The sequence below is a fragment of the Atractosteus spatula genome, chromosome 9 (assembly GCF_055471065.1).
Source record: "Atractosteus spatula isolate fAtrSpa1 chromosome 9, fAtrSpa1.hap1, whole genome shotgun sequence".
Taxonomy (NCBI): domain Eukaryota; kingdom Metazoa; phylum Chordata; class Actinopteri; order Semionotiformes; family Lepisosteidae; genus Atractosteus; species Atractosteus spatula.
The window spans coordinates 8,878,889-8,906,629 of record NC_142714.1 but is presented as its reverse complement, the minus strand read 5'-3'; the positions used below and the strand labels follow the sequence as shown (position 1 = coordinate 8,906,629).

General features: G+C 38.0%; 1 protein-coding gene across 1 annotated transcript in view; it reads right to left on the bottom strand.

Moving 5' to 3' along the window:
- The window catches only part of ttll5 (tubulin tyrosine ligase-like family, member 5), a 65,333-nt gene that overhangs the window by 27,194 nt on the left and 10,398 nt on the right, over positions 1–27,741 (bottom strand). Inside the window, exons 10-29 of the mRNA XM_088925216.1 lie at positions 27,520–27,621; positions 27,212–27,303; positions 26,785–26,892; positions 20,758–20,839; positions 19,685–19,746; positions 16,465–16,556; positions 15,709–15,750; positions 14,359–14,460; positions 13,972–14,063; positions 13,035–13,097; positions 12,149–12,181; positions 11,852–12,009; positions 11,081–11,399; positions 9,849–9,966; positions 9,062–9,208; positions 8,614–8,708; positions 8,201–8,343; positions 5,580–6,020; positions 4,812–4,984; positions 1,131–1,267 (exon numbers count right to left, since the gene is read on the bottom strand). Coding sequence (XP_088781342.1) covers positions 1,131–1,267; positions 4,812–4,984; positions 5,580–6,020; positions 8,201–8,343; positions 8,614–8,708; positions 9,062–9,208; positions 9,849–9,966; positions 11,081–11,399; positions 11,852–12,009; positions 12,149–12,181; positions 13,035–13,097; positions 13,972–14,063; positions 14,359–14,460; positions 15,709–15,750; positions 16,465–16,556; positions 19,685–19,746; positions 20,758–20,839; positions 26,785–26,892; positions 27,212–27,303; positions 27,520–27,621 — 2,601 coding nt within the window. The remainder of the gene's footprint in view (positions 1–1,130; positions 1,268–4,811; positions 4,985–5,579; positions 6,021–8,200; positions 8,344–8,613; positions 8,709–9,061; positions 9,209–9,848; positions 9,967–11,080; positions 11,400–11,851; positions 12,010–12,148; positions 12,182–13,034; positions 13,098–13,971; positions 14,064–14,358; positions 14,461–15,708; positions 15,751–16,464; positions 16,557–19,684; positions 19,747–20,757; positions 20,840–26,784; positions 26,893–27,211; positions 27,304–27,519; positions 27,622–27,741) is intronic.

Below are 27,741 nucleotides of genomic sequence, written 5' to 3'. Positions count from 1 at the left end.
ACCTGGATGAATGCCAATGATTCAAACAAAAAATGAACAGGCTTCCTTTCTCGTGTACTTTATCATAGATTGGCATGACCAGTTTTTTTATAACTGAATCGTGAATACAATAAATGGAGTTTCGTTAAACAAATGACAAATGAAATGTGGTTAAGTATATTCATTATTGCTTCATATACGCAACAGCTGTGGTGCTTCTACTGGAGTGGAAAACATGTGGATGAACCATTCCCTGGGCAACGTTGTCTGAAAGAGGCTGTTGTACCATCAAGCACTTACTGCTTTGTTTTTTTCCTGTCGTTTTGCAACGGCACGGGCTATAACACTGCAGTTAGCAACACTTTTCCACTGAAAAAGACTGAAAAACAGAACCATTGTTCATTTCAATTGTGGATCACGTGTGCTGTATGTACTGCTGTTTAAATATTTTGGCCCAGTGGTAGAGCAAAAGCAGAAAACTACCAAAAGTACCCCTTGATTGTACTTGAAAAGCATTCCAGGAGGTAAGCAGCTAGACTTTGATATCTGAAAAGATTAGTCTAAGAGGTGGCATGACTGTACAATACAAGGCCCTGCTGGGCAATTCATGATAGCTCTCTCAAACACAGAGTACCTCCACCACACTCACACCCATTCTCTTACTACTAACTTCCAGAAAGCCCTTTATGTTATTTTATTGAATGACAGAAAACTTTCCCGCAATCAGTAAAACGCCATTCCTTCACAAGGGTGGCCCTCTTTTCTCTGCAAAAGATGTCTGAAGCAGCGCACCTGCTTCATGACCCCTATTTTACTTACACTTAATAATGACTACCCTGGCAGTAATCCAAAGTTTTAAGCACAGCATTTCTCTTTATAAACTCAGCCCTGTGGATCCATGCTTCAGCATCGTGAGATGTGACCACAGCAGTTCATTTTAGACATCCTGGACGAGTGATCAACTGCCATTGAAGAAGTTATTCAGAGCCACTGAAACACCGCACAAAGCCCTACAAAAAATTGCAGCCGCACAAAAATCAAAGAGCCAAAAATAAAAAATCAGAGTTTTAAAGAGCCAACATCTACCTTCTAAGACGTTGGGAATGCATCTGCCGAGTGATGTGCAGGTTGGATTTGTAGTTGAAACCTACCTCAACCCGCTGGTGAGAGTGGTGTCCGAACGGACAGCTCTCAGAGGCCCTGGTGCGACCACACCTGGACGGACTGCAGGATTCAAGGCAAAGCTTCCTCGGCCTGAAGCACCACTTGCGAGGTTAAGGTTGCTTAACTGTGAACCAAAGACACACAAACTCTTAAAAACGAACCTGAATCTGAAGTGGAACAATTGAAGGTTTATTCCGGGCTGAAAAGAGAAGAAAAGAAACACAACATTTTGGCTGTGGAGCCTTCTTCGGGTGTGTGAAGACTCCACAGCCGAAACGTTGCGTTGCTTTTCTTCTCTTTTCAGCCCGGAATAAACCTTTACTCCTTCCTTTGCAGCCTACGCATGCGGATGCAGCTCCCTACTTGAACTGAATCTGAAATGCCAATCTGAATTTTGAGAATTTGGATTTGAAAATATCTTTCACTAAAGCAATTCATGAATACCAATTATTGGTAGGAGACTTTATATTATCTTTATATTACCTGTTGAACTAATACATATTTGAACCTTAAACTGTATGAAATCTCTTGATGCTTACACTCATGAACTTGGAACAAGCCACAGCTAATATTTTAGTTCTGACATATTTGGTAATATCTTGTGTGGTACAACTGATTTATCCATCATCCAGTAAAATGTACACAGAACAACTTGGAGCTAGGCTCCGCTTGCCTCTAAAGGCAGGTGGTCTCTACCTCCAGGAGGATGATGATCATTTTTCACCAGTCAAATTTGTTTACAACCGGAACAGACCAATTAGCACTGATGTACTGTCTCATCTGCTGGTGAGACAGTGAAAAAACAGCCTCTCTGGCTGTGGTTTAACAGTGCTGTTACATACAGAAGGCAATTATTAAACTGGAATTTAGTGGAAATTAAAAATAATTATACACATTATTGTTATCCACAAAGAGAGCAATTAGAGCATTTTATCTGATGTCTATTCAAATGCTATTTTTAGATTCCAAATGTATTTTTTTTAATAATGAAATGCCTGGGGTGCCTGGGGTGCAGGACAAAATTAAACTGTTTCTAAAATAAAAGAAAACAATACTAGAGACATTTTTCTACATTTACATCAGACGTAATCCATTTTAATGACATTTAATTTTTCAGACATTTAAGAAAACAAATATCAATTTATTTTTGTACATTTTTAAATTACAGAATGCTGTTCACTATTTCATATTTCTGGGCAGGTGAGTGAATTATCTAGGTGGCTCTAATGCAGGGGAAAGGAGAATGTTACACATTCCTTCAGGACAGGTGTTTAAATTAATGAAAGAACTGCCACAATACAGCAGAAGTAGAAGACTAATTAGTGCTCTATTTTAATATATTTTCTATATTTTACTCTAAGGAATTTTATTCTTAAAAGGGCATGAAAAGTAATATCAAAATCAGTTATTGTCTAGCTGCAGATTTGCAGTGACTATTGCGAAACTGGTCAAAAAAAGTTATTTAAATAAAAATGAATTTACTGGGTCATTTTATTAACCAAAGGCATATTATCAAATGCTGTTATTACTTGAAAACAATTTTCACTTTTCCTACCATTAGTTCTACTGAATAAATACAGATCTGATGACCTATACACCACCTATGTCTAATAACTCTCATTTCATAGTAAATATCATGGTATCCACGATAATAGGTATTATGGAAAATCCATACAAAAATGTCTACTTAAACAGGGCCAAGTATTTTGTGTTTCATAGAAATACAAAAAAGGGGTGTTTTATTTCTTCTTTCATTTAAGTGGCCATCCAATACAGTGACTAAAACCTTGTGCTGATGTCTGTTTCTCTCATTCACTGTGGCGATGTTGGCACATCTAAATAGATCAGTATGTACAAGTATTATTATTATCTGCATTCCATACATATCTGCAAAAACTTGGATTACGCTGAACAGTTTAAATAACATTCTGCTCTTAGTTGCGTAGCATGCCCACATTTCTAAAGCAAGTGTAAGGAAACAGCTATCATTAAGGGATTAGACTCCATGCACTGCCTATTGTACTGCATGGAAAAAAAAAATCTCAGGACTTAATTTTCTGCATGATTTCAGGTGCTGGTGAAATAAATGGCCTGAATCGAAACAAAACATAATAATCCTTCTTAAATTGCACTGCTTGATTGACAAAGATAACAACAAGGAGGAATTCCCAGTTTTGTCTAAGGTTTTATCCCCCCTTATAAGAAATACATGTGCTTTGTGATGATCTGGAATGATACTGGGGTACCACAAATAGAAATCTAAGACAACAGCATGGCGTACTGTTTTTACTGTATACAAAGGCAAAAGATAGGTCTTCTTCTCGTACGCAAGATTAAGTTCTAATACACATTTTTTCAAAGCTACTCTCTACTACCAAAATAAAATTACTTTAAAATGCAAAATATACTAAACTTAAGGGAATGCTTATTTTACCTGTCCATTGTAATAATGTTAGTTTGCCAACAGACGTTTGGTAAATGCCAAAAACATCCCCAAATCTGTCATTATGGCTCACGCACATTTTGATGCAAGCATTAATGAGGGAGTAATACAATTCTTATATGTTTAAAAAGTTTTCATTTTCAATTCACGGTCAAGAGTAATTTATGAGATGTTTGATACAGAATATTCTACAGTACCCACTAAACAGTCAGAGGACTTTAAATCCTTTCCAATACAAACAAGAAGGCCAACCACATAAATTTCACTTCATATTTATACAGAGAATATATAACATAAAACTAAAAAATGAAGAAAAAAAAACTACACAGTTAGGATTAACCTTCCCTGGGAAGTGATGAAAACACCTTCAAGCGTAATTTAATACTCAACAGCAAGAGAGGAAATCATAAAACGGCAGTCTGTGTGGTCTGGTGCCATCCAATAACTAAAAACCCAGGAGGAGTGGGGGTGGGAGGAGGAATGGGCTTCCCAGCGATAGCGAATGACAGAAACCTTTTTCACACACAGAGACGGAGGCAGTGCAAACAGGCTCTCAGAGTCACTCAGATTCTGTGCCAATTCACTACATTCTTCCATTTATAAGCATCAATTACCACAAAAACCTTACTGCCTGTTAAATATCAACACAAAGAACACCCCCACAGGGAAACTAATAATGAGACCTCACACAGTGCTTCACCTTTCAAAGATGCAGCGTCCCCTTAGGTGCCGAAAAGCAGCTTAGAGACTGCTTAAACAATTGTTCAGAATGCGCTCTCCACATCTGTGCAGTACACTAACAATGTCACAGCGACAAGTATCACCTTCTAGCTGTTCAAACACTGAAACAAAACACTTTTAATTAATATTATTTTACCTTCTAAGACGTAAATAACAGCGGATGACAATCCAAAGCTGATCATAGCCAAATTGCCAATAATGGCAAGATTGCTTCGCACAGTGCCTACTGAAAACAGCAACGAATCTTTATAAACCACTGCGTAAATCTAAATCTGCAATATCTGAACTGAGTGCATAGGAAGCTGGTAGCATGCCTTAAAATTCTATTGGACAGGTAACCTCTCCATTAATGAAATTCAAATCAGGAACATTCATCCATTTCCAGGACATCTCTTATATTAGTGATGGTTGAGCTATTAAGTGACAGATATTAAGTGACAGCCGATTCAGTTTGTTTGACAATAAAACATGTGACTCTCCTTACATGCTGAGTGAGAAGGCTGATGTGGCTCGAGGCAGAGTACTGTCGCTCTGCCTGCTTCTCAGCCAGTCTCTGCAGTGCTGTGGCAATAGCCTTCTGATTGGAGGGAGCGTCGGGCTCTTTGGAAATCACAGCAGACCCCGGACGAGGCCTATTAGGATTGCTCTGATGAGAAGCTGGAAAACAGACAAAGACGCAAGGTGAACCTGAGCAGCATGACTGGGATAGTCCAGAGGTTACTGTTCGCCTATATATAATTCTAAATGGCAATGATGTTATGTTTAGTTTTTGCAAAGCATTTTGCCATAAACCTTTAGAGATAATCAAGTCTGTTTTTTTTTTAAATTACTAACCAACACAGGCCATAGTGAAAGATGGAGATAGATGGATACATACATCATCCTAGGAAGGCTTAAAAGATACTGTAAATAGCAAAATAAAGACAAAACATGGGTCTCACTGCTACAGTGAACTGCAAGGAGTATCATGCGTCTGGAAGATATGACTCTGAGGATGAGATGGGGTGGCAGAGTGGCAGCAGAGCTCTCATGCGTTACAGGGGGAAAAAAAGAATTGCATCATTACACTACAGCCAAAAGAATTTCTGCGGGTGAAAAAGTCAGTGAGACCATGCAAGTCCATGTGCAATCCTGGCTCCGACACCAGCATTCTTGGGGAAAAAAAAGACATGGCCTTGTGTGCATTTCCTATTCTTACTTTTTCAAAAGTGAAAGAAGAAAGAGACAATTCCATGGCTACACATGCTCTTACCATTCCGGGCCGAGATCGGTCGGGAAAGTTTCTGGCTGTAAATCTGGACTGCGCTGGGCACAGAGGACACGGAGATGTGGCCCTGATTGCTGTAGCTGCTGGACATGCTATTCTGCAAAGGTTGAGAGGTGGAACTGTGCTGTGTGGACACTGTAGCAGATCTGGCCCTGTTAGCCAGCCAGGACGCAGTGGGCAAGGTGGCTGAGGGGGAAGAGGCACCCATGTTCTGAGAGGAAGAGGGTGCTAGCAGTGGGGGCTGGCTAGAGGGAGGCACTGAACAGGGAGCGCAGGGCTGGATGTGTATGTGGTTACAGTCCAACGCTGCTGGGGGAGATCTGGACAGCTGAGACTCGGCGCTCTTCAGCTGTGAAGCACTTGGGTTAACAGCAGATCCCGAAGACCCTGAGGCACTCGACTCCTCCTCCTTTGACACATTGACCGCTGTTCAGTGAAGAAAACATGGTATCACTTTACAGTAAGTGTCAGTAATTCCAAAGTAATTATGTGCAAAGCAACACAATTTCCCATTGAATTGATCCGGAATGCGTGTGAAGTAAATGCTCATTCAGACTGCGTTCCACTCCAGATCCCTCATTCAGAATTAATAACATTCACAGGTGCAGCAAAAGAAAAAAAAGACTTTTCAACCTCTTCAATAAACGTGAACAGGAGGCAAACATACCTTTTCAAAAAATCTCTTTTCATCTGTTCCTACACTAGCTCCCACTAAAGGAAAATTTAAAAACAACTTTAGGTCATTCAGTTTAATAGCATCAGTAATAATAACAGATGTTGCTGGCTCACAGCGCGCAGCACTAGTCTCCAAGCCAAGCTGCCATTTGTTTGAAGGCTGACTGGGAGTAACCTTGTCCACACACACTGGGGCAGGAGCGTGGGCGTGCTTTTGAAATGATGCTGCAGAGAGATCTTTATGATCCAAATGCACTGAAGGAAAGAAAGTCTGAGGTTGCCTCTCTGTCTCTCCATGGTCAGTAGAGATGCAGACTGCCAAGAATCTTCCTCTTTAAGAACTATTTTAAATGTCATCAGCCAATTGCAGTAAGTCTGTCTTCCTACCATTTTGCTGCAGGTCATGCTGGTACAAAACCTGGGATCTTAAAATAAATATTAAGATAGTCTAAACTCTGCCTATAAATTAAACCACGTTACAGGTCTTCCAGAAAACCAGGGAGAGTTTGATCAACTTCGTAACATCACAATTTTATATCATTTGTGATGCAATTAACCTAAAAAATGCTATTCAGATCTGGTAATAAACAATTTAAATGGATTTATTGGAGATCATGTTTCTTCCCACTTCCCTGCACCCACACATGAAAGTTCACTAGAGGGGGAATGTAAAACAGTCAGTTTAGTTCAGACCACTCTTTCCTCATCTTTTTGGGAAGAGTCAATAAGATACGGAAAAGAAAAACAAAAGAATAAAAATGGTTTTCGTCTCATTTATTTAACTGAAAGATGAAGACTTCACTCTTTGTCTTCAGCACTTAAATTGCAGAGAGTCTGTGCAGTGGACTTTAAAAGGATTACAAAAAAACTCAGTAGAGCATGAAAGGAACGCTGCTTCTTTCATTAAACATTCCATTAACTAGACATTAGTGTTATCGTGAACAAAAACAAAGCATACCCCTTAGTTCATCAGGAGCGCAATATGAATGTCAGCAATTTAAAGCTGTAATGGGATAAAAACTCTTTTCTGCCTTGTGATTTTATGTGAGCCGATGCTTGCTAGTTAAACCAGACAGAACAGGCATACAAAACCTGGGATAAACATAACTGAGCCTAGATTAAGCCAAAATTTCCCACCATCTGCCAACCTCAAATTACAAACCAGGGACTTTTTGGTAGGTTTCCTGTAGGCTGAAACGAGAAGCATCGGCACATAAAAGTTTCAAACACCGGGAGCTTATGTCCGTGTGAAGAGCAGGATAATTGGATGTTACCAGTGTTACAACTGTTCATATCCCACTGTAAGTCCCAAATCATGTGTGTAAGGCAAAGCCTAGAACAAGTACAGTCAGGAAAAACCTCCAACTGGATGTTTTTCAAGTATACAAATCAGAATCATAGAGTAGTTTTCTAACGAACATGAAATCTTGTGGAACTAACAAAAGTCAGATGGATGCAGTATGGCACCATTCTTTGGTTTAATACTAGGGGCAGGGTCATAAGACTTTCTATAAGATAATTATACAGCCCTGCTATGGAAACAAAGAGTGGGTGGGATGCTGCCAGTGAAGTTGACCTGTAAGCTGGTGGCAGATACTGAAAGAGACTAATCAGTTGCTTCGGTTCTACAGAGTTAGCAATCTAGCGTCATGTCCAACTACACAGGTGAATAAAAAAATACTTACAGAAGCCCACTGCTCATATTCTGACTATCAACAAAGTAAACGAAAACAAACAAGGGTTTCTAAATCACTTAAAGCATTTCATTTATAAAAACCCCCGTCATCAAAATGAGCTCTTTAATGGAGTTTAGGAAATGCACATTTCTGAAGTACAGTTCCCATGCTGCTGGGGCTCACCTTGAAGTCACAAAGTATTGGTTTTTCAAGGATCTCAAAATACAAGAGTTTCTGAAGAAAAAAGGAACTCACCCTTCTGACTCTTATTTTCAGCCTCTTCAACAGAGGTCTTGCTGCTGCCAGGTTTGGCACTCTTGCATCCTGTCCCCAGAAAAACACTTGCGGATTTGTTTTTGTGCGTGTAATATGTGAGGACTTCTTCCAGATCACTTTCACTAAAATAGGAGCGAAACATAAAACCCACTGAGTAACATTTTCATTCCCCTGACTAAGAGAATGAAATTAAATCTTCAGTATACTTCACATAAATTACATGCAGGACGGTTATTAACACTGAGAAAAAAAAATATGCCCATATAAAATGAAATGTGATTAATGAGGGGGTTTTTTGCTTTCCCCTGAGAGACAAGTAGGTAGCACAGGTTTCTTCTGTATTTTTTATGGTATGTGACTAAGATGAAAGAAGACAGTACAGCTTTACTGACCTGGCGCCAGTGACAAACTCCTGGAATACATCAGGGTTTATGCAGTGTTCCTCATCTTTTAGCTTCTCCATTTTTTTTACCATCTGCTCTGTCTCCTGAGAATGAAAAAAAAAAAAGAATTGAGTGGGGCCATAGCTTCATTCTTACAAAAAGCCTTGTCCAGCTGGAAACTCCAATAACTAATAAATTGGGAGCTAAAGATGTGCACAAAATGTTACAATCATTTGATCTTGTGTTTCATGTTTTCACTGAAAAACTGAATGAATCTTTCATAAATGTGTCAGTATGGCAGGCACAGATTAACGCTAGAAGTGATGGTTACACATTTTATATCAGGGTGCAAAAGACTGATCGTGTAAATGTTCAGGAAAAGGATGAAAACATCCCTTTGCAGCCTCTGTTTAAGGCAAAGCACTGAGCTGATGAGTTCAGCAGTGCCGCTGAGCACCTTGTTGTAGGAGTGGATAAACTCCCCGAGCTGCTGAGAGAGGATGCAGCGCCGATCAGCGAGGGGGAGTCTCCGACTTGGCAACATCATCTTCAAGCCCTGCTGGAGGTTGCTGGCAGCTCGCTTCAGGAATCGACCCACCAGCTCCTAGGGGCGAAAAAACACTGGACTGTCAAAGACCTCCTCAATGTTCACAAGGTTTACTACCTTGAAGGACTCAAAATACCCTTCATTCCTATTTTTCAGCCGGTGTGCTTTTAGATTGAAAACGAGGAGAGGAAAAGGTACCCCCCACATCGCCAACGGTGACTGTAAAACAAACTCATACAGGTTAAATTACATTCTCTTGCACATAAATATATCCCCCTTCAAAACTTATGTTCTTTTAAAATTATAGCCTTGCTTATTAAATCGGTACATCACTTTTGCAGATAAGACATGTTTCAACAGAGTTTAATCACAAAACATACAGTACCTTGACAGACTTCCACATAAAACATTTGCCAAATGTAGTAGTGTGAATTCAAAGAGTCAGTGTTGGTTAAGTATGAATATGACAGACAGCATAAAAGACTAGGGCCTATTTTATTCATTTTAATTCAACAATAGTTTCAATCAATCAATTATATCACTGCTACCCTTAATGCCTCCTTCAATGTCAGTACAAGACTGATCGCATCTGTATTTTAACACTGGTTTTAAACATTCTCTTAGCAAAGCAGCAGAAAAGCTGAGGCTTTTTTTCTGTAACCTTATTTCCACAGTATATGTTGATTTGAACAGTTACCATTTGCTCATCATCCCTCTCTGGCCAGGCTGAGCTGTCATTTCCTTTGCTCTCTGCCAGAAGTCTCATCTGAACTCTGTGAAGGTAGGAGGAAAAAGCGATCCGGGCCTGGACTTTGCTGCAGAGGAGAAGACATACTGTGTAAGTTATTCTGCCAAATTCATTTGAGAAAGAATGACTTCTGTATTGCATTAAATAGAAAAAAAATACTCCATTTGTAGAGACGAGAGAACGGTTTAACACACCCTGGAATATTAATCTTGGACTGCCTAACCAAACATGGGAGAGGATAAAGATTAGTTATGAAAATGTGACATCTTTTGTTCAAACCAGGTAATACAAAAAATATAACGACTAAGATAACAAATATTGTGAACCCGATCTGTGATGCATCTTCTTACTTGTTACTTTATATAATGGACTAAACAAAAAGACAAGTATGTATCTGTTGCATCAGCTGTATACCAGCACAGAATGTCCATTTCTCAGCAGGGTGCACACATGAAAAAGCCTGTAACAGATGCTGCCAATTAAATATAAAAGAATTGTTTTGAGAAAAGCTGTCAGAAGCAAACAATGATATACTGTAACATAATTGCCCCACGCTCCTGAATAATCCTGGCATGTTGTAAGGAATTTCTACAAACTCAGACATGTTATTATAATTCCTCTCAAATCAGAATTTCAGACGTGTTTTAAAAATCAATAGTAGACTACATTCTTTGTTACAGGTCTGACAGCAGTATGAAATATTCATTAATGTCACTGCAAAAAAAAAGAGATATTTTTGCAGGTTTGTTATTAAATAAAGGGCATCAGTACAGTTTTAAGCCTTTCCAGAAACGTCAAACAAAAAAAAGAAAATACAATTAACCCATAATTAAAAATACATCAGCACACCACTGCTCTGAAATGAATTAAGGTAATCATTGGTTTGATCCTTCTGGCTTGATTTTTTTTTTCCCCACTGAATTTCATCACATTTGCAAAACACATTCATTCTGAGGAAGTGCTCCATTTTCCATTACGCTCATGACTTCTAAGCAATTAAAATATACTCATCTATGAGAAGGACTACAGCTGAAATAAAAATGACCCCACATTAATCTTGACCTTAACTTTTTGATCTCGACTTCTGTCTGGAGTAGTGGTGCCAAGAAACTGTTCTGCTGTGCAAAATGAAGTTCAGTCTGGTCTGGTCTCAGAGTCGGCAAACCACGTCTCCTACTAACCTGAGGTCCCACCCCTGCTGCAGGATGTGCAGGAGGTTAATTCTGGGCTTTGGCTGTGCTGGTCTGGCCGTCTTGTCTGCGGTTTTGTGCTGGGAGCCCTTGAGAGGATTCTCAGGTGCAGCAGAAGGGGAGGATGCACCAGCCAGCTGAGACTGGACAGGTTTTTCCATGTGCACGGTGAGTTTCTGTAGAGAACCCTGAGCTGCTCCTACTTCCTTTTCCTGCTCTTCTTCATCCTCCTCGTCTTGCTCTTCTCCAGAATCTTCTTCTTCAGTGTCTGTACTCTCGGGAGACGTGGCTTTGTGTCCCTTAACAGACCCTGGAAGACATTCCAAGTGTCAATTTCCACCTGTGAAAAGTCTTGAAAACATCAGCTACTGATGGTGGTTACCTAATATAGCACCTGGGCCCACTGCATGTTGAACAATCAGTGCTAACTTCACAAAAGCAGAGAGGCTATTTTTAAAGGAAATGGACACAGAAGAACTACAGAAGATGGGTGCAGAGCAGCTAAAAAAGATAAAACAGTGCTATTCTCTGTATGAGCAAATACTGCTGAGAATAATTCAGTAGTCATTGTTATTTAGGATGTTTTGCACCTACGTACGTTGTAGTGGTTAAAATACTCAGCAGTGCCAGAATTTTCTAGTTTCTAATAAAAAATGAACAAATAAAATATTTTTGGAAAATTCCACTATCTTCCCGAGCCAAACAAGATCTGGATGTTGAGTTCCACTCCATCAGCGGGCTAAATTAATATCACAGTCGTACTTTTTTTCTTTCCGAGTGTTGACCGCAGGGCAAAGTGGCGTCTTCTCCGTTTCCGCGCCTCCAGTGAGAGAAGTTTCCGTTCGTACTGAATCACGTGCTGCTGAGCTTCCGCGTGAAACATGGCCGCTCTCACTACGACATGTCCGTTCAAACCACTCCTTCAAAAGAAACAAACACCAAAACCTCTTTCACACTTTCAGCAGATAAGGAAGTTTTGAGGTGGAAAAAAAAATAAGAATTCAACAAAGTTCTTCTTGATACAGAAAGAAGAGAACAGGCCAGAGCCAGAACACCAACCGTGATCTTGAAGCGACTGCTGCTTTACTTGATCTGGAGAATGAAATGAAATGGAAAAATCATAAAGTTGCAGACTGGAAATATACTCCCTACGGTAGATTGTGCAACACTGACATAAGGTGTAAGAAATACATAACGTTGCCTCAAAAACATACATGTATATGGTTGCTGTCTGAATCTAACGTAATTGGAGAGGCAAGGCTCACATTTCTCTGGAAAGTAGAGAACATTTTAATTTTTTTTGCTGTAACTGGAATCTGCAAAAGCAGTCCAAGTTTATCCCCTTCCAAACTACACCTACTGTACTTGTGCCATGGGTAACTCTTTCTATAGAAATCTAACGGAAAGTATAAACTACTTTTCTTTTGATGTAACCAAACCAAATGTTTTGTCTTGAAACAATTGTAGGTAACAATTGTACTTAAGTAGTAATATTATTCAAAGTATTTCTAGTATTTATTAAGAAGTGTGAAAATATCAAAGTTAAAAAGTATAAAAAGTTGAGAAATAAAAGCCACACTTAATTTTCTTCTGTTAAATATTAAATTACTTTTTAAAATACTTTAATAACTTAAAATATTACATAAATGTGAATTCTGAAATAATGTCTTGTTTTCGTTTCTTTTCAAGGCTAGTGAAAACCCCTGAACACCACATTGTGACCAAAAGAGTATAACTGAATGCTGTCTTCCATCAAAGCAAAACATAAAATATTTCATTCAAAGTTATGTTATGTTTGTAAAAGCCATTAACTCGGAGTAGAACTAAATTCGCCTGAAAGGAGTGATTTATTTCAATGCTGTGGATTGTGCCTTTGCTTGAACATGAAGGGGAGATCCAACAATTAAGAAAACCAGCATATCAGGGCAAATACACAGATACTTACTTGTCTGAGAAGAGTCTTGTTGCCAGCATGTAATTCATTGAGGTCTTGTACTCCAGATAGCCACTACGGAATTAAGACATAAATTAAACAGAAATCTTTGTCTTTGAGCCTTTTTTTTAAAATCTACTGGAAGCTGCTGCGTCAAGAATAGAAAATATGTATTTCAAAAAAGTTATTTGCTTTCACTTCTTTACAGTCATATTCCAGTGGTGGCAGCAGCCGTGCACTGCAGCAGTTGCCAAGAATGCTGCAGGACTAAATCATAAGCACAAATAAAAATCCAAAACTAATCAGGCAGCAAATCCATCACAACTTCTTCAGGATGTTAACATTACAACCGATTTCGCCACAGACTCTTTCAGCAAATTCCGCATAATGATGAAAGCCAAGACAACAAAAAATAAATAAATCACAATAATTTTAAAAACTCTTCATTCTGAAGACTGGGAACCTTCTCTCCATGAAACCATAAACAAAGATTTCAAAACACTTTTGAAAGTCTCCAAAATGGGCTATTACAGGCTGACAAACTACCCTATAAACAGAGAAATTGCTCAGTCACTGAAGAGGAATTCTAGTAACTTCTATGCATTTCAGATTTTTTAATCCAATTCAGGATGAAGAGAATCCCAAACTCCTATCCATCATCCGTTCTCAAACAGGTAGAAATATGGAACATCAGACTTTCCTTCCCAGCATCCCTCCTATCTCCAAGCCAAACCTCACTGCCTTGCAGAAGCCCACCAGCCAGGCTTCATCTCACATGGGAGTCCTGACCACCCGATCTTCATGGGCAGGCTGTTTTAACTCAATCCCTCACCCAAAACCCTTATGATCACTTCAAAACTACTTTGTGGGGTGGTGCCCTGTATGTCCTGGAAAAAAAAAACAAGGGGTGTTTCTTTTTCCCAAATTTAAGTCACACTGCCCCTCTTACCCATACAGCTCCCAGGTCTCTGCGGATGGGAAAATCCGAATAAATCCTCCTCTTCTTTCATGCTCCTCCTTTATGCGACGAAGGACTTTCAGCTGATAAAATCACATATGCAGACAGAAATGAAACGTTTAAATTAAACAAAATGACTGGGACGCTGAAGAAAGTCCCGAATTGAAATTTATATGCGATTATGTGGAAAAGGACATTTTTATTTTTGTACAAAAGCTTTCAGGAAATGTCAGGCTGGAAGAAAACTGGAGTGTGGCTCTTTTCCATTGATTCCAGTTGAGGACATCATTGTTTAACGTCCAGAAAGAAATGAGAAAAGTGATTTGGGAAGATGTTTTACCTCCATATTGCAGTGAGTCACTGCTCGTTTTTGGTTACCTCATCTGTCGTGAGCCCAAGAGTGCTTCCATTGTGTTTTCCAGCCCGCGGCTCCTTCGGCCCATTGGTGTCAGCCTCACTAGCTGAGGAGGGTCGCTGTTGCTGTTGGTATAGGTTTAGAGAACAGAATTCAACTTCAAGATTAAAATGTCAGCATAGAATATGTGCACAGGAAGGGAACACTTTAAGCGCTCTGGAGTGGGAAATTGTGGGTCCTAAGGATCAGAAGGTTTTCCGTTTTCTTCCCAATTACCAACATCATGGTTGCTTGATTGCACCATTAGTGGCTAAAATGAACGATTTAAGCAAGGCTACATGGTTGATTAAAAAATACCTACAGAACCTGAAGGACAGCTATCCACCTCTGAATTAGACTCAAACCAACCTTTTTTTTACTTAGCCTACTTACCAAAGCTTTTTTTGAACAAAGCCTCACTTAAAATGGTCGTTTTGAATTTGTCTATTTACGTTTTTCAGACAAGCACAATTATATGAGTAAAATTTGACAATTCCATCGGGCTGTTTAAATATTACCAACTTTGAAACAACACTAGTAGATGCTTTACCAGGGGCTTATAATCTCCATTTTCCCCTAGAGAAGCATTTTATATCTACTGCCTAAAAAAAAGCTAAATTAATGTTACATTTTATATCATTACTGGCACTTGAGTTTTCTCCCATAACACATAATACCATAGATGACAATTCTGGCAAGTGGGTTTGAGAAACAGCCAGAATTTAATGAGTTGCCCATTGACATTGGATAACTATTTTTCTATATATTTAACAGAATAATTCCATTATCTTTAAAGAGATAAATCTTTGTCTAAAAGGTTTGCAGATATTAAACCAGACTGGCAGGCCTTAATCCACCCTGATAATACAGAACAGTGCTCATAACACAAGCAAAGCTACCATATAGTCAAAAAGAGAGGAATAATGCAAGATTGCCCACAGGGGTCTCCAGACTGTCATGGAGGTTCTTAACAGGGGCAGTTTACATCAATTCAAAAGCAGGCATGCTAAAGAAGCTTACCCAGGTCAAAAAATAAACTTTATTTAATGCAAAGCTTAGTGATATGTAGTAGTTTTCAAATTACATTACTCTCAGTTAAAATCTAAGCAAAGGGGAATGGGAGCAGATCCATTATATTGGAAGACAATGACTTCTGTGCCCTGTTATCCAGCACATATTCATTCCAGCCAATGAATCTGGTATGAGAGGAACAAAAATAATCTCTTACCCATGCCAACCAAAAAAATACCAGGATTGCAAAGCATAAGAAAAGAAAAAAAAGGAGAAAAAAACATATGAAATGATTATTTTATATTAAAGGGTTTACAACTTACCAATTTGGTGTTTGATGTACTCTGCTGTGCAGAAAAAGGTCGCTAAAGGAGCATGAAAGACACAAACAGATGTGTATCAGCTGTTCATGCACTAACTATTCACTTGACAGAAGGGATGAACAACGTACATAGCTGGTTACTGTAACAATATCTAAGATGTTAGAACATAAAGGCGGAGCAGGAAAATGTCTTATTTGATCATCTTTCACAATAGATCCAAGCAGAGTTGAGTTCAGTAGTAGACTTACATAAGCCAAATGTATTAGCTGCTGTGGTATCATTAAGCAATGTTCCTTGTGAAAGCATTAGTCACTTGATTAAAAATGATAAAATAATAATTTACAGAGAACCCTGCTTTAAGGATGATGTCACTTAGCAGTATAATTACATTAGTAGTTGTTTTTCATGAGAACCATTTTCCATAAAACGACCAACACTACAAAGAACTAAAACAAGCACATATGGTGTACAGTAATCAAAATTAATGCCATTATTAAAAAAAGCAGTGTTCCCGAGGCTGACTGGGGTACTGGATTAAAATAGGTCTGTCAGATGTAATAACCATCAGAGAAAGTAGTCGCAAGGGAATTTTAATTTTGGCATAACTTAAACAATGTGCATTCTCAAAGGGTCCATTAATTCTAAACCTATAATACTTACCAAATAATGCTACTAGTATTAGCTTTATTAGCTTAAGTATGGTATGCTGTGCACACGACGCTGTGGACAAATGAGAAAGCAGGTGATACCATTTACCTGGGCTTTCTGGGCCTGGTATCGTGAGTTGGGTTCAAGGGCGACTCTACCAGTTCTAAGATGTTTTTGCAAAGGATCTTGACAAACAAAGCCTGGAGGAAAATAACAAAATTTGTAATCATACACGCTTCAGACGGTATCTGCAGAGAAAAAAAATCACTGCTTAGCAAAATTGAAATTCTAGGGATTTACTGTGCTTCGTATGTATTCATTGAAGCTATCAGATGAGGTACACATGAAGCAGGTGATAAGTATAAGTGCTGCAATTATTACAAACAAGCATGATTAGCTCATGACAGTTATGCATAAAAAACTAATGCTAACAGGATATTGTCATTATTTACAAAGCTGGGATCTGGACTAAGTATTATCAGCCAACTATGCTCCATGTGTTGGGTGAATAATAGATTGAGTATGTTCTATATGTCACTACTCATGTTATCCAAAATGACACTAATGTATCCTGCAACCAGCACTTCAGAGTTCCCTTATTTCATCAAATGACCAATTGAATTTGAATTCAAGCAGTATGTTTGAAAAATACTGCTCATAATAATGTAATATTAGTTTAATAAAACACAACATGCAATAATCAATTCACACAAAATGTTTTTTGTTTAAGATCCTTCGGACTGTAATGTGGCAGTTTAGATGTAATGCAAAGAAACGACTGGCCAGGTGAGGAAAGGGGTGCATTTTATTTGTTATGTTGAAAAAATTAAACATAATAAAAACTTTCTCAAGAAACTGCCAAAAACAACTCAGAATGTAAGCTCATACAAAGCTTGTACACGCCACAAATGCAGTACTTTTGAACACTGAATTTATGATAATTATATTTTAGAGAACACGGGAAGAATTAAAAAAAATATTACACTACAGTAATGTAGACATGCTTAATAAAAGTACAGATTTTGATGTAGAGGAACAATCTCTCTTGCAACACATTTTGCAAACTGCTGCTTAAACACTTATTCTCACTAGACAACACCAAAGTAACTGGATACATGTATAAGGGACAGCGCACATCTAGCCTCACTGATACAGGATTATTTCATAAATTACTACAGTATACACCCTCAGCTAACGCAAATACTCACACATCAACTCTGTGCAAAGAAACATCCATCTGATTTGAAAAGGATTAAATGAGCAGCTTTCCATGTAAAGATGTACAAATTCTAAACCCTATTAATCAACCTACTTGTTTTGAGTATGTTTTTGTGTAATACCATTTCACTGATTTAAATTAGGTCTATTATGTCTGATTTTGACAGTATCTGGGAAACAAATATTCAGAAGAACGTCTCCTGTTGTCTATTTTATTTGTTGAGTTGTCTCGAAAACATTATTAATAATGCTTGTGGTTTCTCAAATGTTATTATCCTATTGCATTATTTTTAAACTAACCTCAAGAGACGTTTTTTAATAAGTACTGTGCGAGTTAAAAAGTTAAACAATGCCTGACTGTCTCCATGGCATAAACCACTAGGCAACAGAATAGCCAATTAGTGGCTTTAGTTCAGAGAAAGGATTTTTTTTCTGATTTACAGACAAGTTTTAATAAATGGGAAACACCCTATTTAAAAATAAACAGTGGAACCTGCTTCAGGCAAAACTGTTAGGTCTGAAGGTATATGGGCCAAGTAGTTCCAAATTTAACACTGTTAATTTAATAACTTTAGATTTTCAGGTAGCATTGTATTATAATCTGCATAAAACATAGGAAAAAGATAAGGATTCTGTATTGTGTTTCCTGTCTATCACTTATGTAAGTAATATGTAAGAAAGAGTAACAGATTGTCACAAAAATGTAAAGGTCCTGAAACAAAGTAATGACTTTTCCCTAAATACACCACAGTAGCTTCAAATTATAATTCTTTAATATGGGGTGTAAGATACACAGTGAATCTATTCATTTTTTTTACAGTAGAAAATATATACTGTACATATGTTTAAATTCCAAAATTGCCCAACTAGGTAAATAAGAGAACCTCAGATTAAAGGATCAACCTAGTTTTCCAAGGGACATCATTCATTTATTCTAGGTCAAAAGGCAAACTAAAATCATCACGTATTAAATGAACGCCACTAAGTGAGTTAACCAAAGCAAGAAGACACAAATGCTGGTTTTACATCATAAAACATACTGTATGTGCAGCTTTATTAAATCTGTATTTCATTATACTGCTCTAGTTCTTCTAAAGGGCGCATTTGCACTACTGGATCTTCAGATGCAAGAATCCAGAGCTCGACTATGAAGTGAGACTTCCTATTCTTGAGATGATCACCATATACTGTATTTAGAAATGCAAGACTTCAGGGTTTCACCATGAAGTGAAAGTTCCTACTCTTGTGGCATTTGCCACATGTAAGTTATGGGAAGGTATTGTTTGCTTTGGTTTGCAGTAGGGAGCAGCATGGAGCAGTGGTTAAGATTCTGAACCTGTAACTGGAAGGTTGTGGTTTCAAATACCAAGTGAGACATTGCTGCTGTACCCTTGAGTACTCAGCTAAAATAGCCAGTTATATAATGTGTGCATTTGTGTAAGTTGCTTTGCCCACATACATTAGCAGCTTGGTAAATTGTCAGAAGATACAAAAGTATGAAACCTCTCCATGTTTAGCTAGTTTCTGTTTGGGACTTTATTCCAATTCAGCATCCTGAATACATAAGTGATTTGGGAGATAGTATTATATACTCTGGAATCAGTCTGGAGAAGAGTAATCAGATGCATTCTGGGGATTAAGGGAATGTCCTACACTGACAGGCTGAAAGAATGGATTCTTTTTAGTTTTGAACGGAGAAGATTATGAGGGTACCCATCACAAGTATTCAAAATCCTCAAAAGCATCGACAAAGGTAGTCAGTGGACGTCTTCAGAATGAAAAGTAAAACACAAACCAGAGGACCCAAGGGGAAACTAAGTGAAGTGCATCCTATCCCAGGAACAGGAGCCACTTCTTTACCTAAAGGGTTACAGGAGTGTGGAACTGTACCTTGGCTTCCTTCAAGAAAAAGCAGGAAGAGATCCTGGAATCAATAAAATAATAACTACCAATTGGGCTCAGTGCACTGAATGTCCTCCTCTCAGTCGTAGTTTTTCTTATATTCTTTGGCCAACCTTGATGAAAGTAGGTTTAACCCCTGAATTTCTCCAGTTCCCATAAAACCATTTAAAGTTATCAACAGTTGCCTAATACAAAAGGCAATGCTCACCCACTAAAGTAAACATGTCTGAAATCATACTGGCTTTTATCTTCAGATCCAAAGGAGCATCACTGGGGGGGAAAAAAAAAACATTTTACAAAGTTATTTTAAAAAAAACAAACCAAAATATGTTTTATTAGATTCCTGAACTATTGCCATGTTCGGTTGGGGAACTAAAATGAATGCTACTGTCACGATTCATTCAAAGAATTTATAACAATGAGAAAAAAACCGTGCTGTTTTTCAAAGGATGATGACCTAAATACTGTTAAGTGTGGCCGAGTGGTATCTATTAACATAATGAAGTACAAATGCTGAGACTGCCCATTTCCTTACATGTAATTTTGACAATTACAAGCAGGAACCTAACAAGAAGATGTTCATATTTTTAAAACAAAACAATATGCTTAAGTACAAAAAATGCAGTTATGACAGCGCAAGCTGTTTTTGCTGTAGTCCCAACCCTGCCACGCCACCTTCACATGCAGCATAACATTGCTGACACTTTCTGTAAGGGCCTTTTTTGTAGTATCCCACTTCATATTCTGAGCTGCCACAAGTGTGGCCAACAGATTTCTAAGGCGTACCAACCAAGACTGGAATTTCTGTTCTGCTGCTTTCTTTCTGATGTACTAGTTTACAACCATTACTAGTTTTGCTATCAAAATAAATACAAATGAATTAATCATGTTCATCTTGGCGAGAACATGTAAATGTTATTGTTACACACTGTTTGAAATCCTTGCTACTATGATATGATTCCTTTTTTTCCAAACAACTAACTGACATTTTGAATTATTCCAGTAGTGTCCTTCAGCTTAAAACAGATGATGGATATATGGGTAGAATACCTCTTCATTCACAGTGTTTACCTAATTACCATTATTGATATTTTCAGCCTGCCCCTTTGCCATTTGCATTGTCATTGTTCCATAATTGAGAGCTGACCTGAATGTTCCCTATCCCTGCAAGAACTTACAATGTCACCCACTTTCCATTATTTTTTAACCATTAAATAATACTGTGCTAATGCATAACATTCACTCATTGGGGTATTTACGTCTTATGCTCCTATCACTTACCATGCCAAAGAAGGAGAAAGGTTCACTTCCAAAAGCCAAGGTTTGAGATTGGAATCAATAAGGACATCAAAGCCATACAGCTCTGCGGAGAGAAAGAAAAAATAACATTTTAAATTGAACACCCCAAAACCTTCACTATGTGATACGAGGAGAGTCTAATATTCTCAGTACCTGACATTGAAAGGTCACCATTCTGTGCATTTCTGTGGTATGTAACTGTTTGGTTGTAAATTGGAAGACTGTACAGTTGTTCTGCTGTGTACTCTCTTTATCACAAATGTATTAATTTTGTGCACTAAATCAGAGCTGCCAGTATAAATGTTATCCAGGTGTTTTCCAAAGGCCTGCAAGGTGCCTTTAAGAAATGTTATAGTATCAGAAAGCCACTGGCAGCCTAACTTAGAAGTGAAACCTTAAGTCACAACCCTGCCCTCAGTGACTCAATAGCTGAACACATCTGTCAAGCTGCCAATTTTTTTGTAACAGCAGCACTTCTGGTCAGAAATGACACTCCAAGCAGCTAGAAGCTAGGAGAGTAATTAGACCTTGCAGTCAGAGTTTTGAGAAAGTGCCCAAAAACACCTAACTTCAGTAGAAACAAATTTGGTGGATGATACTGATGAATGTCACAGACAACAAACAACTGAATGAATACACATAACATCAACTCCTCTCCTTCAAGCTTGTGCTACTCGGAGAATGTTTAAAGTCATCACAATCCATTTCAGAAATGCAATAGCATGTGTGAGGCCCACATATATTACTCAGCATTAAAGCCATTTATACACCAAAACAGAAATTCAACATTTTGCAAGATCAAGAAAAGAGAGTTTGCAAGATTCCCCCCCCCACTAAGTATTTTAAAATTGCAACTATTCACAAAAAAAGATGTTCTTTTTGCATGTTCTGTTTTATAGATAATTTCAGTCCCCAGCTGGGGTCATTTTCACAGTTACAACCCACACTCAGGGAAAAATCCAGCTTTTCTCAAGAAAGAGCACAAACATTGATCCAGCCAAGCTTTGCTCCTAGAGCTACGTTTGGAAAGTTTTGGGAGGATTTTCCGAGTAAGGAAGACTTGGCGCCTTCAAGCCCCTGTATATTCCACCCCAAAGCCAAGCTTGGCAGGAGGCTCAACAATAAACCCCTTTTACTGAAAGTCTGGAGTTCCCTGTGTACAAACACAGCCACTCTCTCCCTCCTCCCTATCATTAAACAGGCCTGTCGCCTTGGGGGCTTGCCTCATGCTCACAGCAGTTTTCTTCACAGCTACAGCACATCCAATCTGAGCTGATAATATCAGCCTTGTGTAAACCACAGCTTTACGGGGATGCAGGAAACACAATGGCTTTGCACATTAAAAAGAAAATTGGACCCGATGCAATTTGAAAATTTAATGAAGACAGAAAATGTACCCAACGTTAACATTTTCAGCACTTCACTGGCACCAAGTAAATAGTTTATTGGGGAAAAAAAAATCAATATTAATTGTCAACAAGGGTAAAATACATGATAAAAGGAAAAAGTTATATATATTCTTTTAAACATTTTAAAGAAAATATTTAAACAACTATTTGAAATAAACACAATGCATATAAAAAATAAACCTAAATAATATACATAGATATAGCTATCACTGAATTTACATAGGCCTCAGAGAACAAAAAGGCCCTTTAATAGAATATTTTCAGTTTTTAAGGAAATCAGAGCATGTAATTGGATTTCACTTACAAGATTTACAAACAAAAGTGCTTTGTCGTTAATTAACTTCAAATAACTATATTAATTTTCAGTCATTTTTAATCTTAGATCTTAGATCTTTAAAATGTTTTATCCATTAATGACCGTGAGTGGTGAAATTACTTTATACCTACCAAGCACGGAGGTATGAAAACCCACTTGCTGGAGTCACAGTGCTCATCGAGAACTCATATTGCATAACTGAGATATGTTTATGCAATTCTTGGACAATGCACAAACACTGAAAAGAGGTCTGATCTGTCTGTGGGTAGGATTACTACACCAACAGCCAAAACAGTAGTTGTTAAGCAGAAAGTAAAAAATTTCCATCTCCAGTATTATTTTCCCCTTTTACTAAAGATGATCATAAACAACTGAAGTCTTACTGAACCACAGAGTACAACAAACAAAATAAAGAACACCTAGTCAACTTCCTAAGGCCAGGAGTCCATGTGCTCTGCATTTACTCCTTATTATTCACAGACAGTGTTGATGCAGTGTTTTCACTGAGCCTGTGGAGACATTCATAGACACATTTGTTCTGTGGCTTAACGACTTAATGCAGAACATTGTTAATGCAGCCACAAAGCATTCACAACACCCTTAAACTAAGAAATCAGAACCAGAGGAAAATAAGCCGAAAAACTTAATTTAGATGGCGCTGGCAATCTTTTCTCAGCTAAAAGAGACAAAATGTCTGGATTCTAAGCTTTAGATTTGAAAATTATTTTTCCAGTACAGCAGATCTCTACAATCAGCACTTGCAAGACTAATTGTTTTTGTTTTGTTTGCTATTTAGTTGCTTTAAAATGTCCCTTAAGAACAAAGTTATTGAATTGTAAGTATCTTTTTTTTTTAAAAAAGGCACGCAAACTATAAAGTTAAACTCTACAGTTCAGACTTGATGTCGAGGGAGTTGAACAGTTTTGCACAGTGTATCGAATATAAAGCCAAACCATACTTAAATATATTGAGAACATATTACTACAGATAGAAACAATTCAGGGGAAAAAAATTCACCTAAAGTAGCTGTCCAAACTAAACATAAATAAGTATAGGATGTTATTTTAACAGAAGTCCTTTCCTTTGTTTTCAATTTAATGCAGGCAAACTTAAAAAAGCAATTTTTTCATATTATTGTAACACTTCGTGAGCATAGTGGATTGAATATGCACGATAACGTGTTTCAAAAATTGGCTTGAGGCTTTGTACATGTGATCTCAGAATAATAACAATCATTTTCAGCACCTTAACAAAGAAGATACCTTTTAATTGTGGAACAAACATGGGGGAAAAAAAACATGGCTGGAGTTTTCCGCTTTTACATTTCAAATCTGTACAATTGTTTCTCCAGAAAAAGTCAAAACCTGGATGTACTGTAGCTCATGTCGGCTTTCTTTCCGTCAAACATAACCACATAAAAATAAATTACAGTAAAACATTTTGCTACTGTAACAATTAGTAGGCTTCTGATTTTTTAAAAGAGATTTAATAACTTTATAATTACACCATACAAATTCCAAAGCTATCACTGGTATAGTCTTTAACACCCTCCAGCACTTCCAGTCATATAACTTGGAGCTCAGCATGCCTTATTTATTGTATTACACTGCCTTGTACATCTGCTTTTGCCTTTAAGTAGTGCACGGAAATGCAGACAGGGACCATTTTAGAAACGCCAGGGTTAAATTTTTCTTGTGCACGTAAAAAGAATTGAGCAGCAGACAGGACAGGAGACTGGAGAGCAGAGGGCTGCAGCCGCTTGGGTTATTTTATTGGTGAGTGAGGATAAAGCACGTAATGGTACCAGCCAGAGCACCTTGGAAAGCAGCCAAACCTCCCAGCAATCACGTTTTACAGTTAGCTCCTAAATGCCTCCTGACACACAGGGTTATTTAGGAATGAATAAGATTTCAGGGCAGCCTGCCGTGAACGGGTCTGCAGGGGAGGTGGTCTGAAGAATGACTCTTTCACAGTTCTGTAGCATTAATTTGTCATTCTTTAAAGTGTAATTTTATCCGCATGACACAATGGACAAACTACAGATCCAACTGGCATACTATAACTACTGGTGGCAAACTGAAATGCTATAAAGTTTACAGTACAGAATATACTCCCAAAAATGTAGTTTAAAAAAAATACATGAAAAGTAAAATACAGAAAAGCGTACCCTTTGTGCTTTTTAAAGACTACATTTTTTGTCGGTTGCATCTTAATTCCAAACTACTGGCAGGTGGATGCATGAAATGACGTTAGAGTTGGAGTTCTCATTTTAACATCACATCAAACAAAAATGTATCTGCATTATTCATTTTTGAAATGCTTGTGTCTTTTTGTTACACTGAGCTGTAAAAAGCTAAGTAATGTAATATTAATATATAGATCTTTTTACATTCCAGCTGCTGCAATATAAGTCATAACTTATTTTTTAAACCATTTCGTCCAGGTGTCACATGAATTATGCAGAAACACTGGTATTAAATCTGACAAACTCATGGCAGTATCACACAAACTAACAATGCTGCCATATGCCTGTAAACACATGCTATAACCAGATGAGGTTTTCTGCTCCACCCGTTAAATGAAAAGCATTGTGCAGCTGAAAGAGTTTTATGTCACTGGCTGACGAAACCAATACAGAAAGCAACTGCACAAAAGATAAACTGTGAGTGAACTTCTTATAAACTGTCCCTGCTTGCTTGACCAAAACAGTGTGTTTTCTTTGGCTGACCTGTAGTGTTTCTGTGTATCCCTACATCTGGCTGCTGCCTTACTCATCCAGTTTATGTCTGTTTAGTTCAGGTCTATACATACTGTCCCAGAGTAAACACCTGGCTTTACTACTGTGTGCAGTTATGTCCACACACCAAGAGATGAAGCGTCATCAATCTTTGCTTGATTAAGTAGGCAACATAAACAGGGGGTTCTCCGCCATACAAGTTCAACAGGCTCATCTGCAGAGCTCTTTCTGCTAGCCCTCGGCTACTGGTCTTTTGTAAAGACAGGCTCTGTTTTCACATAAAAATCCACCTGCCAATTGAGAGATAAACTCAAACGCACTAGGCTGCCGTGAAACAAAAAAAGTCAGCCTTGCTGTCAATCACAATCATGTTCTGGTTAAGAAAAACAGCATACTATGGATTCTGGATGACTCCTTTTGATCTGTCTGTATTGTTGTACTGTTCTGAAAAATCAAACAGACTCCACTTCCTTGTATTCTCCAATAATCACTGTGTTTCACAGGGAAATCTTTAAAAAGACCCTTTCGAGGCAAAGATACTCAGTAATTATAACCCTTTTTACCCTTGGTAAAAGACCTTTGCAATCCTGTCAGACTTACTGTACACGTACTGCGCACAGTATGGATATGCTCTTGTATTATAAAACTGATGTGTACATATAACACAGTATGGATTTGTCTCAAACACCAGTGGAATACCTTGTTTGGTATTTCTTCCTGTGGGGTACTAGATCATAAAACTCAAAAGTGATGCCCTGACTGATTAAATCTTTATGCTGGTGATTCTCAGATATCACAAGACCCCTGGTATACAGCTCATTCAGCCTAAACATGTATTATTCCCAGGCCTATTTTGTCTAGACCTTTTAAACATTCACAGCTTCAAAGATGGTGCATCTCCTTTTCAATGTTAAGGATCACCCTCTAGGGGGTTCAAATCTACCTTCCTCATAAAACAGACCCAGGTCTCTGAGAGACTGCCAAAAAGGTGGCAGTTAGTGCCAACACTAACAGCAATAATGGCTTTGAAAGGAGTTCATAAGAGACCAGTGTAACTCATCTCAAAATCCCTCCCAGTGTAATTGCTTTAATCAGTGAGACTTGGGCCATAACAGAAACTGTTACCAAGCGGCAAAACCTGCATATACCCCAGAGACTCCTATATATTAAAAAAACAGACTTTTTGCTACAGCTAACAGGAAAGCATTTAAATTCAAAGGCATTTGTTTCAAAAGCATTCAGACGAAAATTATTGGGACAATAATAAAGGGAAATGCAGGCAATGGAAATCCACCTTTAGAACTGAGGTATGAAATGAAAGAAGACAGAAACCAGTATGGAGTTAGATAAAAACTGATAAAAAGATAGTAGGGTAAAAAAAAAATTAAAGATTATTATCGCTTCATTTTTTAACCATACATACATATTTACTTAACGTCACATGATAAAAAGAGTGAGATAAAGAAATATCACTCAGCAGTTTATCAAATAAAACATTTTTCAGAGATAGTGGGGATGTTGATTCCAGTGCATCTCAAAACTCTTACCAAAGCAGTTGTTCCGGTATGGAACAAACATTTTACAGGCTGTAGCGATCTGCATTTCAGCACTCAATAATGCCTTAATGACAAGGTCTTCAATCTGGCTCATCAGTGCTGTAATATATAAAAAGCAGAGTAAATTCCATGATCACCACATTTAGATTTCATAAGGACACATTAAACGCATCACATTAAATATACAGTGCAGCAATCTGTCAGAGAAACATATACGACAACCACAAAGAAGTACTCATCTCCCCAGTTAAAGAAAAGGGTAACACATGGGTAACATATGCACCTTTTATAAGCTTCAGTAGAAGAAGGCTTTTCCCCCAGCGCTTGAGAATTTTCTTTCACTGCAACCCTTTAAAAATGTGTTCAACACATACTTTTATGATATTAGTGTCGTAACGCAGTGTTTAGAGTTACTCACATGTTGTGTCTTTGCCTTCTTGCTTCAAGTACCTCAGCATGGCACTCATGCTCCATTTGTTCCCATAGTCCTCCACTTCAGGATCATCACAGCTAAAAATGAACACTGCATCAAAAACGCACCAGTTCCAACACAGAGCAGTGGAGGGGGTCAGTAGTATTAAGCATAAAATTTGACTAGAACACTAGACACATATACTTTCTAAATTAAATCTAGAATGTAACAGGGAAATGTTATTCGTCTTGAAAATCTCTGAAACATCTCAGCAGCTTCAAGATTCACGATTTTCATAGAAACTCACGAATTACCTGACGTAGTCGCTGCTCTTTTTGTTAACACTGTAGTTTGTTAGGTGCATGAATTGGTTCTTGATGTTCTTTGTAGCTCGGTCATACTTAACTGTAGCAAACCTGTGGATCACAAGCATTGTTAAAGCAGAACCCAGGTCATTTTCACTCAAATATACTGTAGAAAGGATCCCGCCCAATTCATGCAGAGGTTGTGCACCGTGTCACTATACAGTAGGCAGT